Source organism: Polypterus senegalus, chromosome 4 (genome assembly GCF_016835505.1).
Source record: "Polypterus senegalus isolate Bchr_013 chromosome 4, ASM1683550v1, whole genome shotgun sequence".
Classification (NCBI taxonomy): domain Eukaryota; kingdom Metazoa; phylum Chordata; class Cladistia; order Polypteriformes; family Polypteridae; genus Polypterus; species Polypterus senegalus.
The window spans coordinates 91,241,219-91,257,894 of NC_053157.1; the positions used below are offsets into that span (position 1 = coordinate 91,241,219).

General features: G+C 37.9%; 1 protein-coding gene across 1 annotated transcript in view; it reads right to left on the minus strand.

Moving 5' to 3' along the window:
* The window catches only part of trappc11 (trafficking protein particle complex subunit 11), a 158,927-nt gene that overhangs the window by 36,641 nt on the left and 105,610 nt on the right, over positions 1 to 16,676 (minus strand). Inside the window, exons 23-25 of the mRNA XM_039751039.1 lie at positions 5,680 to 5,799; positions 3,820 to 3,885; positions 606 to 762 (exon numbers count right to left, since the gene is read on the minus strand). Of these exons, the coding sequence (XP_039606973.1) occupies positions 606 to 762; positions 3,820 to 3,885; positions 5,680 to 5,799 (343 nt within the window). The remainder of the gene's footprint in view (positions 1 to 605; positions 763 to 3,819; positions 3,886 to 5,679; positions 5,800 to 16,676) is intronic.

The following is a 16,676-nucleotide window of genomic DNA, read 5'->3' on the forward strand; positions in this document are numbered from 1 at the left end:
TAAAAAAACACAACCTGCAACTTCTAATCATACACATTCTGAACTGTGTCATAAAAGCAGGGCTTCGCTGATATAAATTTATTGCCAAACATCAGTTCACTGCAAACTCGCACTACCAACAAAAACAACAACTGAGCACCATAAATGAATATGAATGTATTTTTTGAAAAATGCACACATTGTATAACACTCAAAGGATGTTGATTTTGTGTTATGTTTGGATAGTTTGTGGATATTATTGTGTCTACATATTCAATTCTTTTAGTCACTGTTGGATTTAGTACAGAAAGTTGCCTGGAAAAGCAGCCCAGGTAATAATACGTTTATTACTTCAAAAATGCTGTTTTATATTGAATAAGGGATCTCATTTTTTATACTCAATACATAATAACTCTAAAACAGTTCTCAATGAGTGTAGTTTGCAACATCCAGTCCTACTGAAAAAGACTAATTTGTCATCATCAAACATACAGTTAACAAGATTCTATGATCCAAAAATATTCTGACTAAGGGATCTAATTTTATTTTTATGTAATATAAAAAAAACTCTAGTTTCATTATTTTACTCACTACATCCAAATATAGTCAAATTTGGTGATCATTACCTTCCTCAATCTGGGAGTCTAAGTTATCAACAGCTACCACTGAAGAAGTAAGTTGCAACTGACTGGAGAACAATTTAAGAGGCCAAGGAGAAGCACTCGGTATATCCGTCATTAAGAGGAAGGGGATGTCAACATACATACGGTCCAGATGCTCAAACTGTAAAGAAAGCAAATAGAAGTTAAATACTATAAGCATAAAAGTTATTTATATTAGTAAGAAATGCAATTTCAATAACTTGTGCAATACTTGCATGCACGACTGTGAAGGAAACACATTAATACAGTGTGCAAAATTAAAAGTCAAATATCAAAAGCACTGAAGAAAAAGACAATCAACATCAAACTAAGCAGAATCCTTAGCTAAAATAATAGTATTACTGGACAAGAACAATGATGTTGTAGCACCATTTAGACCCAGACTATTCAGCTTTGATTCTTAAGCTTATGTAGACATTAAGAAGGTGAATGGGTATACAGTGGGTACGGAAAGTATTCAGACCCCCTTCAATTTTTCACTCTTTGTTATATTGCAGCCATTTGCTAAAATCATTTAAATTAATTTTTTCCCTCATTAATGTACACACAGCAACCCATATTGACAGACCAAAAAAAAAAGAATTTTTGAAATTGTTGCAGATTTATTAAAAAAGAAAAAATGAAATATCACATGGTCCTAAGTGTTCAGACCCTTTGCTCAGTATTTAGTAGAAGCACCATTTTGAGCTAATACAGCCATGAGTCTTCTTGGGAAAGATGCAACACGTTTTTCACACCTGGATTTGGGGATCCTCTGTCATTCCTCCTTGCAGATCCTCTCCGGTTCTGTCAGGCTGGATGGTAAACATTGGTGGACAGCCATTTTTAAGTCTCTCCAGAGATGCTCAATTGGGTTTAAGTCAGGGCTCTGGCTGGGCCATTCAAGAACAGTCACAGAGTTGTTGTGAAGCCACTCCTTCGTTATTTTAGCTGTGTGCTTAGGGTCATTGTCTTGTTGGAAGGTAAACCTTCGGCCCAGTCTGAGGTCCTTAGCACTCTGGAGAAGGTTTTTGTCCAGGATATCCCTGTACTTGGCCGCATTCATCTTTCCCTCGATTGCAACCAGTTGTCCTGTCCCTGCAGCTGAAAAACACCCCCACAGCATGATGCTGCCACCACCATGCTTCACTGTGGGGACTGTATTGGACATGTGATGAGCAGTGCCTGGTTGTCTCCACACATACCGCTTAGAATTAAGGCCAAAAAGTTCTATCTTGGTCTCATCAGACCAGAGAATCTTATTTCTCACCATCTCAGAGTCCTTCAGGTGTCTTTTAGCAAACTCCATGCGGGATGTCATGTGTCTTGCACTGAGGAGAGGCTTCCGACAGGCCACTCTGCCATAAAGCCCTGACTGGTGCAGGGCTGCAGTGATGGTCGACTTTCTACAACTTTCTCCCATCTCCTGACTGCATCTCTGGAGCTCACCCAAAGTGATCTTTGGGTTTTTCTTTACCTCTCTCACCAAGGCTCTTCTCCCCCGGTAGCTCAGCTTGGCCGGATGGCCAGCTCTAGTTAGGGTTCTGGTTGTCCCAAACGTCTTCCATTTAAGGATTATGGAGGTCACTGTGCTCTTGGGAACCTTAAGTGGAGCAGAAATTTTTTTGTAACCTTGGCCAGATCTGTGCCTTGCCACAATTCTGTCTCTGAGCTCTTCAGGCAGTTCCTTTGACCTCATGATTCTCATTTGCTCTGACATGCATTGTGAACTGTAAGGTCTTATATAGACAGGTGTGTGGCTTTCCTAATCAAGTCCAATCAGTATAATCAAACACAGCTGGACTCAAATGAAGGTGATCTCAAGGATGATCAGAAGAAATGGAAAGCACCCGAGTTAAATATACTCAGCAAAAAAAGAAACGTCCTCTGACTTTCAACTGGTTTTACTTTCAGTAAACTTAATGTGTAAATATTTGTATGAACACTAAAAGGAGTCAACACCATAAGACAAACTAAAAATGTTTCACAATGTGTCCCTGAAGGGAGGCTCAAAATCAAAAGTACCAGTCAGTATCTGGTGTGGCCACCAGCTGCTTGAAGTACTGCAGTGCATCTCTTCCTCATGGACTGGACCAGTTTTGTCAGTTCTTGCTGTGAGGGGTTACCCCACTCTTCCGCCAAGGCACCTGCAAGTTCCTGGACATTTCTGGGGGGAATGGCCCTAGCCCTCACCCTGCGATCCAACAAGTCCCAGACGTGCTCAATGGGATTGAGATCCGGGCTCTTCCACTGCGAGGATGATCAGCTGTCGTCCCTGTCTCCCTGTAGCGCGGTCTTAGGCGTCTCACAGTGCGGACATGGCAATTTATTGCCCTAGCCACATCAGCAGTCCTCATGCCTCCCTGCAGCATGCCTAATGTACGTTCACGCAGATGAGCAGGGAACCTGGGCATCTTTCTATGGGTGTTCTTCACAGTCAGTAGACAAGTCTCTTTAGTGTCCTGCGTTTTTAGAACTGTGACCTTAAATGCCTACTTTCTGTAAGCTGTTAAGGTCTTAACGACCATTCCACAGGTGCATGTTAATTAATTGATTATGGTTAATTGAACATGCAAGGAAAAAATTGTTTAAACCCTTTACAATGAAGATCTGTAAAGTTATTTGGATTTTTAAAACATTATTGTTGAAATACACGGTCCTGGAAAAAGGAACGTTTCTTTTTTTTGCTGAGTATATATGAGTGTCACAGCAAAGGGTCTAAATACTTCGGACCATGTGATATTTCAATTTTTCTTTTTTAATAAATCTGCAACAATTTCAAAAATTATTTTTTTTGTCTGTCAATATGGGGGTGCTGTGTGTACATTAATGAGGGAAAAAATTTATTTAAATCATTTCAGCAAATCGCTGCAATATAACAAAGAGTGAAAAATTGAAGGGGGTCTGAATACTTTCCGTACCCACTGTATATTTGGTTTATTTTCACCCTCCTTTTATTGATGTGGATATTAGGTATTTGGGGCTCCTGCTTTGAAATTTGTAATCAAAACTGACAGTGTTTATTAAAGCATTCTTTTGTTTTCCAACTGCGTTTTTGTATTGTTCATGATATCATAGGTTGAGGTTAATACTCAGGTTAAAGTTTTGGAGAAAAGCACATATGGTTTACAGCTAGAAGTTTTAAGCTTCAAGAACTAAAAAAACCAGGAAAAATATACATTTCAACTTCATTACTTACCCTTGTGGAAACAAACTTCATAGCAACATCAAATGGAACTACTGTTTCTATGTTAACTGTTTCATCCTGTGGGGAAAAATAATTTCAGTTTTTTTTTTTTTAAATATAAAAAGTGCCTTGGGCTTCAGTTATAAGTTATGTAAAGCAACCCCCCCCCCCAAGATAAATGGCTTTATTTTAATTACTAAAACAGAATGAAGTTTCATCAATTGTGTGTGAACCAAATATCCATTTAATTAAAATGCAAAAAAATGTAAACAAACTTACTGTGTATAATAAAATTTAAAAGAAACATTTAGCAATGTAATGAAACCTTTACACAATTTGAAACACATAGCTCAGCATTTTTAGAAGCATATGTTTTGTAACTAAAACAGGGTCTTGTTAAATTTTGTTGTACTGTAGATCTGTACATGCTGTAGTGAAAGTAACCTATACTGTAATATTAGTACAGTGGAAAATTGTTCTTCTTTTAAAGATTACTTTTCAAGTGAATATGCGAATGAATTAGTCTCTGTGAGCAAAAATGGTTCTAAAAACAAAATACAACAAACTATTAAAAGACAAAAATAATATAATGCAATAAGGGAGTAAACAAGCCAAAACAGCAAAGCATTGAGTGGCAATGTACACCACAGCCCCAAATTATCACTGTGACAATTTAAAGGAGAAAATGTCATTAAGAAAAATAAATTTATTTAGCCAATGTGTTAAAGTCTTTGCAGCTCATAGTTTTTAATAGTTTTTATTGCAACACAACTTCTAATTAGTGAATAGTAATTGTTGAATAAAAATTAATGTTTCCATTGTCTCTATGAAGTCTTTAGTTTTGTTCAGGCATATATTACCCAATGACACAAACAATGCAACAGTCAAACTGTTGTAATCTATTCTAAAATATATGCTGTTCCTACAAATATTAACTTTCACTCAAGGGACCTGAATGCAAACATGAGGCCCTTGGAATAGCTGAGCAAAACTTCACAAAAATTTAACAGCTCTTAACTCCCAAGATTGTGCAATTTATTATTCACACCCTAACAGTCCGAAATAAACTTACTGTGCATAACATCAGAAACACGACAATGGTTCAGCAATATAATATAAATCATTAACTAAGTTGTAAGGAGAGGAATTACTATAAAAAAGCAGGAAATGATTTACAATATAATCACAACATAGTTTTTTTTCCCCTTCAACTTTGGTTCCAATTGTTCCTGTCACCCATGGTTGGTGGCAATGGGCTGAGAAACCATTGGACATATGTTGGTAATAGTTTACTCAAACTTATAACAAGAGATGCTTTGGCCCTTGGCCAATAAAAGTATAAAAATCGGTGATATTTTTGAGGACTTGGTGCTCAAAACAACCCAGTCACTGAAATCCAGCTTCTTTATTCCCTCATTTTTTTCTTCTTTTACCCCCAGCCAAAGTAACACCTTAAGATATTTACAATTTTGCTACACTCTTCTCCTAGATCATTCTGTTTTTCCCTTTAATTCTAGACTCCAAAGGGTTGTAAGGTAGGCACTACCATGCTGACTATGGTCCCTCACTATATCCCTAGGACTCTTTCCTAATCTCTGGAAACCATTTCTCACAGCCTGGAACTTCATGAGCTCTGTATGTCATGAATTAATGGTCATCCAGCTATAACATCAACAAATGGCTAACTGTTGCTCAGTTGGTTGAAAACAGAGTAGTGGTCCATCTGGATTAACTTTAACCATATTACAACAAATAGTATAATTAAAATTGATTTCATAAGTAGACTTGTTAAGTAGTTTCCAAGACTAGGTAAATAGGACGAAGTAACTTATATATTTATTCATGAAAACAATACTTGTTAAATCTACATACCTTATGACATTTGCACATGATTTCTTTACCCTCTACAGATGTATTCACAATATATGATACATGTACTAAAAATATTCTTGATCCAGTTGTCACACAACGGAAATACACTGGCTTTACAATCTGAAAAAGAAGTGTAGAAAAAAAAAAGGATAAAATGCATTTTTTAGTCAATCTTTAATTTCTATGGTGCTCATAACGAGCTCACTACCATAATTCATAGTAAATTATTACTAAACTAATTCCTTGTAAGAAGACTTTTACACATATTTACATTTACTATATGTAAAGTGGTATCAATATTACTTTTCATTAAAGTGAATATAAAATGAATGTGTGTGTATATTATATATATCCAATTTTCACAGAAACCTTTTTAAATGGTGGCCTTTATTTGTTTCAGTACTGTACTATAACCTGTATGGCTTATTTTGCAACTATTTTTCAACATGTATTAAAGATATGTATGTACCTTAGTCAATATGGTTAAATGTCATATTCAGTTAGAGGTATTTGCACTGCAAAGAGAATGTACAGTGACTGAGTTAATTGCTTTTATATGCTCTGCTCAAATGCTACAGCTGTACATTATGAATACTGAAATGCAAGGCTGATTTTGAACATCAAATTCACACCATAATACAGCTAATTTTACAGAATTATTGAAAGACGTGTGGCGGATGGGACAACGACCCGGCCAAGACGCCTTGGAGGACCGGAAGAGGGCGTACGCCCACCTCAGACCACGTGGGGGTGACCACCCTGGTTGCTATGGGGACCATGGGTACAGAGCTTTGAAGCTCAACCCTGTAGGGGCCCGTGGTCACCGCCAGGGGGTGCCCCAGTGCCTTGGAGACCCTGGACCTCAGCACTTCCGCCAGACCCGGAAGTGTTGGGGGGGAAGAAGAACAGGGACACCCGGAGTGCTTCCGGGGATGCAGCTGGCACTTCCACCACACTGGGGTGTGTCGGTGGAAGATTGCCGGGGAACACCTGGAGCACAGGTGATTATAAAAGGGGCTGCCTTCCTCCATTCGATGGCTGGAGTCGGGTGAGGAGAAGGATGAGAGCTTGGAGGAGAGGAGTGGAGGCGGACAAGAGAGAAAGGCATAGTGAGAAGGCCTGGACTTAAAGGGTGATTGGTACTGAGGCATTGGGTTGATGCACTTATGGACTTTGTAAATATTGTGAATAAATGTGTGTGTGGTGAAACCATCATGTCTAACTGTCTGTGTCCGGGCTGTACCCCACAGACGTTAAATAGTTAAATCTACAAATGAATATCGTCTACAGCAATTTCTTAAATTTTGTGTTGCACAATGTTGTCTTAGCAAGGGGATTTACTGAAGTACTACTATAGATTGCATACTGCTACAAGTAGTGAATGCAAATTGACATGTTTGTTGAAAACTCTTGCTTGTGTTAATAAAATTAGATAGATAGATAGAGATAGATAGATACTTTATTAATCCCAAGGGGAAATTCAAATTTAAGTTTAATTTGGCTGAAATCTATTTTGGACTCACATAAGTTATGACAAATACCTTCTGTGCAATTTTTAATGTCATGTTTTCATGCACAACTGAGATTAAAAAAAAAAATAAAATTATTTAACAGAGGTCTATGGTGACCAACATTGGACTGCAAACTCTGACTCCCAGCCAGATAACTCGCACCTGAAGAGGAGAAGGAGAAAGCACACAGGGTCTCTTATGCAGTTTAGGAGACGTGCTTTTTGAGCCTCCCTTCCCAGTCTAGTTTTTATCCAATGTCAGATCACAAAGGAACATTTATCTAACACCATGTATTAGGCAAAAATCTGGCTTGTCGAAAAGGCTTTAAGTGTACTGTAAAATATAAAGGTAAAGTTATCTAATATAATAATAAAAACAATGTATTATAGTACACATACCTGCAATGGCATAAACTGATCAATTATATTTATGAATTTGTTCCTCACTCAGCCATCAACAGAGTTTGAGCTTGTTTACTATATATAGTTCTATTTCCTAGAACATTAACAACAGTGCTGGTAGTACTAAAATCTATGGATGTTATGACTTTATCATAAAAGATATGTCCTACTGAAACCAGTACCTGCAGCTAGAATGGAATTTGGTTTAGGTAAACAAAATATGAAGACACATAACCAGGACAGAAATCATGATTTAGCAACCTTTGTAGTCATACAATTCTGTACACTTACCCATCTCATGAAAAGCACAATGACCAACAGACATTAGTTTAGAGAGATTTTAGGCAATGCTATATACGGTCTAAATTCAGAGCATTCAAAAAGTAATACGATTAGGTACTCTTTGGGTACCTTAAAAAACAATACTTTTTTTTAGAACAAAAAGGTGTAGTCATACAGAATGTGATTAAATGTTAATGTGAATGACTGGTTTTGAAGTTAACGTAATAATTCAATATCAAGTTTATATCAGGCATGCCCAACTTAGGGTTTAAAAGTATGGAATCAAAAGGAGGGCTTGTGAGCCACATAAAGTGGGTGCTTTGCTTAAGTGTTGCCTATCATACTTTTGCAACAGCTCACCTGAACACTCACCTTCATTAGCAGTTCATGCTTGGTCTATCTACATCTACCATATTTAGCATGTTCTGCACTTTTCCATTTGTCTTAGATTTTAATATTTACTTAGTATTTTGACCTTTGTCTGTTCTTTTTTACATTTGGCCACTGTTTTGGTACTATTTTGTGGGTGAACACTTATGTGTTGTATACAATATAGACTTGCTTAAAAAAAGGTCTATCTAATCTACACATTTGTCAATGATGTGTGTCAAGATAATTGTCATCAACAAACTGATTCTGTACGAGTTATGATGTGGTTTTGTGTACAAGTAGTACCTGTGGCCCTGAATAGGATTAGGCAGACAGGAGAATGATATGGTATTGTTACCAATAGCATGTCTGCTTCTTGTGGCTCACCCCAACCTGCAGAAATACTCTGGTGCTTGTGGTCAACTGATTTTTGCAGAGGAGTGCGGTGTGCAGAAGTCCATCAACTAGTCTTGCCTGCTGGCTCACTCTGTCTGTGCTGTTTTGTATCTTGAGCTTGCAGGCAACCTAAAATGAGGATTTGCTTCTCACTGTCATCTGTAAATGCTAGGTAGTTGTAGGATAACATATTGAGTCATAATTACTGTTGAAATGGGAGTAAATAGTGTTTAAATTATTATACACATTTTATAAACAATATGCCACAGAACTTGGCAAATATATATTTACAAATGTAAATAATTGTTGGTGACAAATGAAAAAAAATACTGTACAGAATAAAAACACTACAGTCATTCTAAGTTAAAATAAAATAAAAAAGTACCCAAAAGGAGTACAATATTATTATATTCAAGTGACAGGCCTGTGTTGATTCAAGCAGTCTTATAACAGCCACTAGACAAGTATGCAAATGAGAAGGTAAAAATATACTACAATGTATGTAGAAGAAGGGTATGTTGAAACTTAGGGCTCGTTTATAGTTAACGCTCAGTACGCGTATCCACACACATCATGGCTGCCATGCGTTCCCAGTATTCATTTGACGCATTCCTTGAGCAGGTCCTCAGAAATTAATGTGACACGTATGCGAGCTGCAGTACCAGCAAAAATTTGGGGGGAGCAGTGTGATAAAAGTTGGACTGTGACATCAAAGTCTCTGTTTATTATCTACATGGGACAGAAAGCCGCTTTAAGGATCCTCCGGGATCGATGTGCCTGCTTCAGTGTTTGATGAATGGTTCGATGTGGTGAAGCAAAATGCCGACATGTGCCGAAATGCCGAGTTGGTCTCGTCCGATGCGGGAGATGGACGTCTGAAGTGGAGCTCCGCTAGCAGTGGTGCTATTTTTCATATTATTTGCTTATTATTCTGAGATATCCTGTATTTATTCGACCCGAGAGGGACCGCTACAGTATATGTAAACACATATAAACATGGCCAACAAGAAGGAAAGAACGAAAGAATCGAAGACTAAAGCTACATCCAAGCTGCAATCAGCAAGCCCTAGCTCGAGATACGGCCTGTCAGAGACAGACCTGGATCAGATGGGCGAAAGTACAGACTCCTCGGGACCACGGTCCGCTACATCGTCGCCGCTGAGAGCAAAAGGGGAGCGAAGGTGCGATCGTGAGTGCAGATGTGGATAGCTCGCCGATTGGAGAGGATTACCTGAAACTGGAAAAGGCCGGGAGGTCCGCGGCTTCAGTTACGCAATTACGCGGGACTGGAGCAGCGGGGACACCGGCTTCAGCAGAGTCTGCTGCTTCATCTACGCACAAGAAGGCACATTTGAGCTATCTGAACTGAAAGTGTTGCTCGCTGAGCTCACGCAAGATATAAAGGAAAGCGAGAAGGCTAATGAGAAAGCAACGGCAAAGGCACTTGAGAGACTGAAACAGGAATTAAAACAGGAGATGAAACAGGCCAATGAATGTCTGCGACAGGAAATCCAACAGGCAAATGAAAGGCTGCGACAGGAATTCCAACAGGCAAATGAAAGGCTGCGTCAAGAGGTCCAACTTGAACTTCGACAGGTGCTGGGCAAAATTGAAGAGCGCATTGAGAAAAACTCGGCTAAACTGAGCACGCTTGCTGATCAATTGGAGCATCTTAGTGAGACATTCACGAATCGGATCGAAATAGCCGAACATCTAGCTGCCAGTGCCGAGGAAAGAGCAGTAAATGCCAGTTCGGAATGTAAAAAACTCGGAGAAAAACTTGGAGACAGACTGGCTGCTTTAGAAGATGGGAATAGAAGGTATAATGTCAGAATTGAAGGCCTGCCGGAGAATCGAGAAAGTTTAAACCCGTGAAATTCGCAACTGAACTTTTTCTAAAATAATCGGGGGCGACTTTAAAGCAGAATCTGAGATAGCAGCGGCTTACCGCGTACGCGGATCAAACACCGTCAGACCCCGACCAAGATCTTTTATAGTTCGTTTTGAACGATTATCATTTAAGTTAGAGGTGATGGAACTCCTCAGGAAAAAAGGAAGATATTATATATGAAGACTGCCACATTCGCGTCTTCCCTGACTTCTCTCCAGCAACAGCTATTAAACGCAGCCTTCTATAATATTAAACAGCGCTACGGCAAGCCAATGTCAAATACGGCCTCCTGTATCCGCAAAACTGAAAGTGGAATGGCAGGGTCATTTCTATGTTTTCGCTAGCAAGGAGGAGGCAGAAAATGAGTTAAGAAAGCTGATCCCGGACTATTCTGATACATAATTGTGAGTCATGGCGGTAAATGATAAAGCTAGGATTAATAATCTACTGTCTGATCTATTTGTTTTAAAATACGGGTTTTTATCAGCATATATTCTCATATTCTTATTATTATTATTATTATTATTACTTACTTATTACTTAGTATTACTAGGGCTAAATGTTTATGTTTTATTGTGCTTAATTACGTTTTCCTCCTCTTTTTTCTTTTCTAATTATTTCATGTGTACCCTAAATGAGACTGTTCAATATCATACCCTTGGTTTGCTGTTATTGCTATTACTGCATTAAGACTTGTTATGCTTGTTTTGGACACATCTTTAACACCATCACCTGGGTTTATTATCTGGGGATATCATCTTAATGCACTAAAATTGATGAAGATTATATGTATGTATGTATATGTATGTATATATGTATATATATATATATATATATATATATATATATATATATATATATATATATATATTAAGTGCAAAATTCTTTTTTTTTTTTTTTTTTCCTCTTTTAAAGACTATATTGGTAACAGATATCTCTATCTTTTAACCTTAAAGCGCCACTGCATGGGGGCTTGATGTGCTTTGGACGTGCTCTGTCTCTGGGTATGTCAGAGGACTGGGACTGCATGAAGTGGGTTTTAGCCTCACCTGGGGAGGCAAAAAGGGAGGGTGGGGGTTAAGGGGAAGAGAAAGAGAGCAGGCTTGATCTATATCTAATCTATCATCTCAATCTTTATAATTATAACTATCAACGTAATAATAAGCTGCATGGCAACAACTCTTGGGGGAATAGGAAATTAAGACCTAAACTATTTCACTTCCAGTTAAGACTATAATATGACACCAAAAACTCAGAATCAGTGTCTCCATGATGGGACAGTTAACTCGTAAGCTGGAATGTTAAAGGCCTGAATCACGAATTAAAGAGAAAGAAAGTACTTTCTCACCTAACAGGTCTAAATGCTAAAATAGTATTTTTACAGGAAACCCACTTACTAAGTAAGGATCAGTTCCGCTGCAAAAGACTGGACTGGCCAAATGTTCCATTCTAGTTTTACAAAGAAAACTAGAGGGGTGGGAATTCTCATACATAGAACAGTACCATTTGTAGCATCAGATGTAGTATTGGATCCTGAAGGGAGATATGTGATGGTCATGGGAGACTTATCTAACTGTAAAATGATTTTGATAAATGTTTATGCACCTAATGTTGATGATAAGGAATTTATACAAAATTTATTTGCATCCATTCCCAATCTGAACACTCATAAACTTATAATGGCTGGGGACTTTAATTGTGTTCTAAATCCACTTTTAGATAAGACTTCCTCCACAGGGGAACGCAACTAACACCGCAAAGATAATTACAAAGTTTATAACTGATCACAACTTATCAGATCCCTGGAGGTTTTAAACCCAAATTCAAGAACATATTCTTTCTACTCACCAGTACATCATTGCTACTCAAGGATTGATTACTTCTTTATAGATAATAACTTCTTGCCTAAGATTAAATCTTGTAAATACGATGCTATTGTTATTTCAGACCATGCTCCGATGATCTTGGAGCTGAAATTACTAAGCCCCATACACTCACCCGCAGATGCGCCTCAATCCGCTTCTATTAGCTGACGAGAATTGTACTGAATTTATATCCAAACAAATTGAATTCTTTCTAGAGACAAATACATCCCCTGAGATCTCTGCAGGAATACTCTGGGAAACTCTTAAGGCCTTCTTAAGAGGACAGATTATCTCATATCTTTCCCACAGAAATAAATCCGCGAAGAAAGTAGCAGAGATAAAAAGCGAAATTACTAAAATAGATGAAGAACATGCCAGACTACCAAGCGAGACTCTACATAAGAGGAGGCAGGCTCTACATTCAGAATTAAACCTCTTGACAACTAAAGAAACCGAACAACTAATTTACAAATCCAGACATCATTATTATGAACATGGAGAGAAAGCTAATAAGCTTTTAGCGCAACAAATTCACAAGCAAGATGTATGCAACGCAATCTCGTAATTACTAACACGAATGGAGATAAAATCATCGAACACAAAAATATAATGTACACTTTTAGAGACTACTATAAATCCCTATATACTACTGAGTTTAAAGAAGACAATATACAATCTAATGCATTTCTGGATAAATTACAGATACCACAAATTGACGCTTTTAGTGTGGAGGAACTCGATAAACCTCTGTCATTATCAGAATTACTGGATGCTATAAAGTCACTCCAAGGTGGAAAAGCAGCAGGCCCTGACGGCTACCCTGCAGAGTTTTACAAGAAATTCTCCGCTCAGCTAGCTCCCTCCTATTAGCAACATTTACAGAAGCCAGAGATAACCAATCTCTTCCACAAACCTTTCGCCAAGCACTAATCACTGTCTTTCCAAAACAAAATAAGGACTTATTACAATGTGCATCATACAGACCAATTTCACTTCTGAATAACGACGTTAAAATACTCTCTAAAATCATAGCTAGAAGGATGGAGAAAGTGCTCCCTCAGTAATATCACAAGACCAAACTGGATTTATTAGGGGCCGACACTTATCTTCAAATCTTCGACGCCTGTTTAATGTAATATACTCACCAACTAAATCAAACACCCCAGAAATATTATTATCATTGGATGCAGAAAAAGCATTCGACATGATTGAATGGAAATACCTTTTACTATTTTGGAGAAGTTTGGGTTTGGCCCAACATTTGTGCATGGATTAAATTACTGTATACTAACCCAGAAGCTTCAGTTTGCATCAATAACATTTGCTCAGACTACTTTAAACTAGAACGTGGCACAAGACAAGGATGCCCTTTGTCACCACTGCTGTTTGCAATTGCCATTGAACCACTGGCAATACATTGTCGAAATACTGATCAGATAAAGGGGATTAGCAGAGAAGGACTGGAACAGAAAATCTCATTATATGCAGATGACATGGTACTGTATATATCGGACCCAGAAAATTCTGTGCCTGCAGTCTTAGCAGCACTCACAGAATTTCAAAAGCTCTCTGGTCTCAGAATTAATCTGAATAAAAGTGTACTCTTTCCGTGAATTCGCAAGCATATAATATTAGATTAGACACCCTTCCTTTTATCATTGCAGAACAGTTTAAATACCTCGGGTAAACATCACAAGTAAACATAAAGCTCTTTATCAACAAAATTTCGTCGTCTGCATGGAAAAAATTAAACAAGACTTGCATAGATGGTCAACCCTTCATCTCACACTAGCTGGAAGAATTAACACTGTTAAGATGAATATTCTTCCTAAGCTCCTTTTTATTTCAAAACATACCAATATACATTAATAAATCGTTCTTTAAGCAATTAGATTCAACAATAACCTCATTTATTTGGAATTCTAAACATCCACGCATCAAAAGAGCGACCCTACAAAGACAAAAGGCAGAAGGTGGCATGGCTCTACCTAACTTCCAGTTTTATTACTGGGGGCAAATATACAGTCGATAAGAACCTGGACACAAATAGAAGAACATACACAGGCATGGACCGCAATAGAAGTAAAATCCTGCAGTACTTCTTTGTATTCCTTGCTTTGTGCTCCAATAAACACACGTTATCGGCAATACACTAATAACCCAATTGTGCTCCACTCACTTAGAATCTGGAACCAATGTAGAAAGCATTTTAAGACGGAGAAGCTTCTTTCTGTGGCACCCTGCAAAAGAACCACCTCTTTCAACCCTCACAAACATATGCAGTTTTAATATCTGGAAAAATTTGGAATTAACTTGCTTAGAGATCTTTATATAGACAACGTCTTTGCATCCTATGAACAATTACATTCCAAATTTAACATTCCAGCTACAAATTTCTTTCACTATCTTCAAATCAGGAACTTTGTTAAACAGAACCTTCCAGATTTTCCTCATCTTGCACCCTCATCCACGCTGGAAAAATTATTGCTCAATTTCAAGGAGTTAGACTCCATCTCTACAATATATAAAATCCTTTTACAATCCCTTCCTTTCAAAGATCCAAGAGGACACTGGGAAAATGACCTCTCAATTAATATATCAGAAAAGGAGTGGAAAGTAGCAATGCAGAGAATTCACTCAAGCTCCATATGCAAAGCATACAATTATACAACTCAAAATTATATATCGAGCACATCTGTCTCGACTAAAACTCTCAAAATGTTTCCAGGGCATGATCCAACCTGCGAACGTTGCAACCAAGCCCCAGCCTCACTAGGTCACATGTTCTGGGCCTGCACCAAATTAACATTATTCTGGACAAAAATTTTTAATTACCTCTCAGACAGTCTTGGACTCACAATCCCTCCTAACCCATTAACAGCTGTGTTTGGGGTTCTTCCAGAGGGTCTTAAAGTGGAGAAAGACAAACAAATTGTGATTGCATTCACTACACTGTTGGCACGCAGACTTATTCTGATAAACTGGAAGAACCCAAACTCTCCTCTTTAAGTCAGTGGGAAACTGATGTGTTATATTATTTAAAATTGGAAAAATCAAATACTCAGTTAGAGGATCTGTGCAGACTTTTTCAAAACATGGCAGGATCTAATCAGTAATATTTTGAAATGATTTTATAAAGCACAGAGAATTTGTTGATTTAGGTATTTTTAAAGCCTTAAATTTTACACATTTGGCTTGCTCTCTCTCTCAAGGGTGGGGATCGATCTGTTCTTAGCATAATTCTTTTTTTTGTAAAACTTGATTGCTATGTATTGATTGTAATAAAATTAATAAATAAAAAAAAAAAAAAAAAAGAAATTAATGTGACACGTATGCGAGCTGCAGTACCAGCAAAAATTTGGGGGGAGCAGTGTGATAAAAGTTGGACTGTGACATCAAAGTCTCTGTTTATTATCTACATGGGACAGAAAGCCGCTTTAAGGATCCTCCGGGATCGATGTGCCTGCTTCAGTGTTTGATGAATGGTTCGATGTGGTGAAGCAAAATGCCGACATACAAATGCATTTGTGAGGCTTTTATATTCAAGTGTTGCATATTCCCCAATATAATGACACAATACACTTTTAAAGGTCTCACATACCATCATCTGTGCCATCTTTTTTATTTTTTGCACCTTTTTTGTACAGCATCAGAATGCATGGTGGCATATTTGAGCCACAGTAAAAAAAATTAAGGACACAGTGAAAAGTTGTACTTTGGGATTAAAGTGGAAATTTCGGCTTTAATCTCGAAATGTCCACTTTAACCTTGTAGTTTACTTTATCAATGAAGTAGACCGTCGTAAACATCATCTTAAAACTGACCCAGTTGTTAATCACTACGTGCTTCTGAGGCTTCCACCTGACCTTACAGCAGCAATCGCCACACATTACACATTAAATGTATGATATTCCAGCTCACTGCACATTTAGAATCCTTAAATTTATACTTGATATCACTTTCATGAAGAAATGCATTAAAGCATGTCCTGTATGTTACATTTTACAGATAAATTGGTAACTTTGTTTAAATAGTGAATACTGTTAATAATTACACACATGGGGGTGACATGGTGAAGGAGCGGTAACACTGCTGTCTCACAAGGAGTCATGACGCTGGTGTTCCCAGCATGGAGTTTACACGTTTTCCTGGTGGGTTTCCACAGTGTGCTCCGGTTTCCTTCCAAAGACATGAAGGTTTGGAGATTTGGTGGTGCTAAAATGACAACAGTGTATGTAAATGCTTGTATTCCCCTTGCGATGAGCTGATGCCCTGTCAAGGG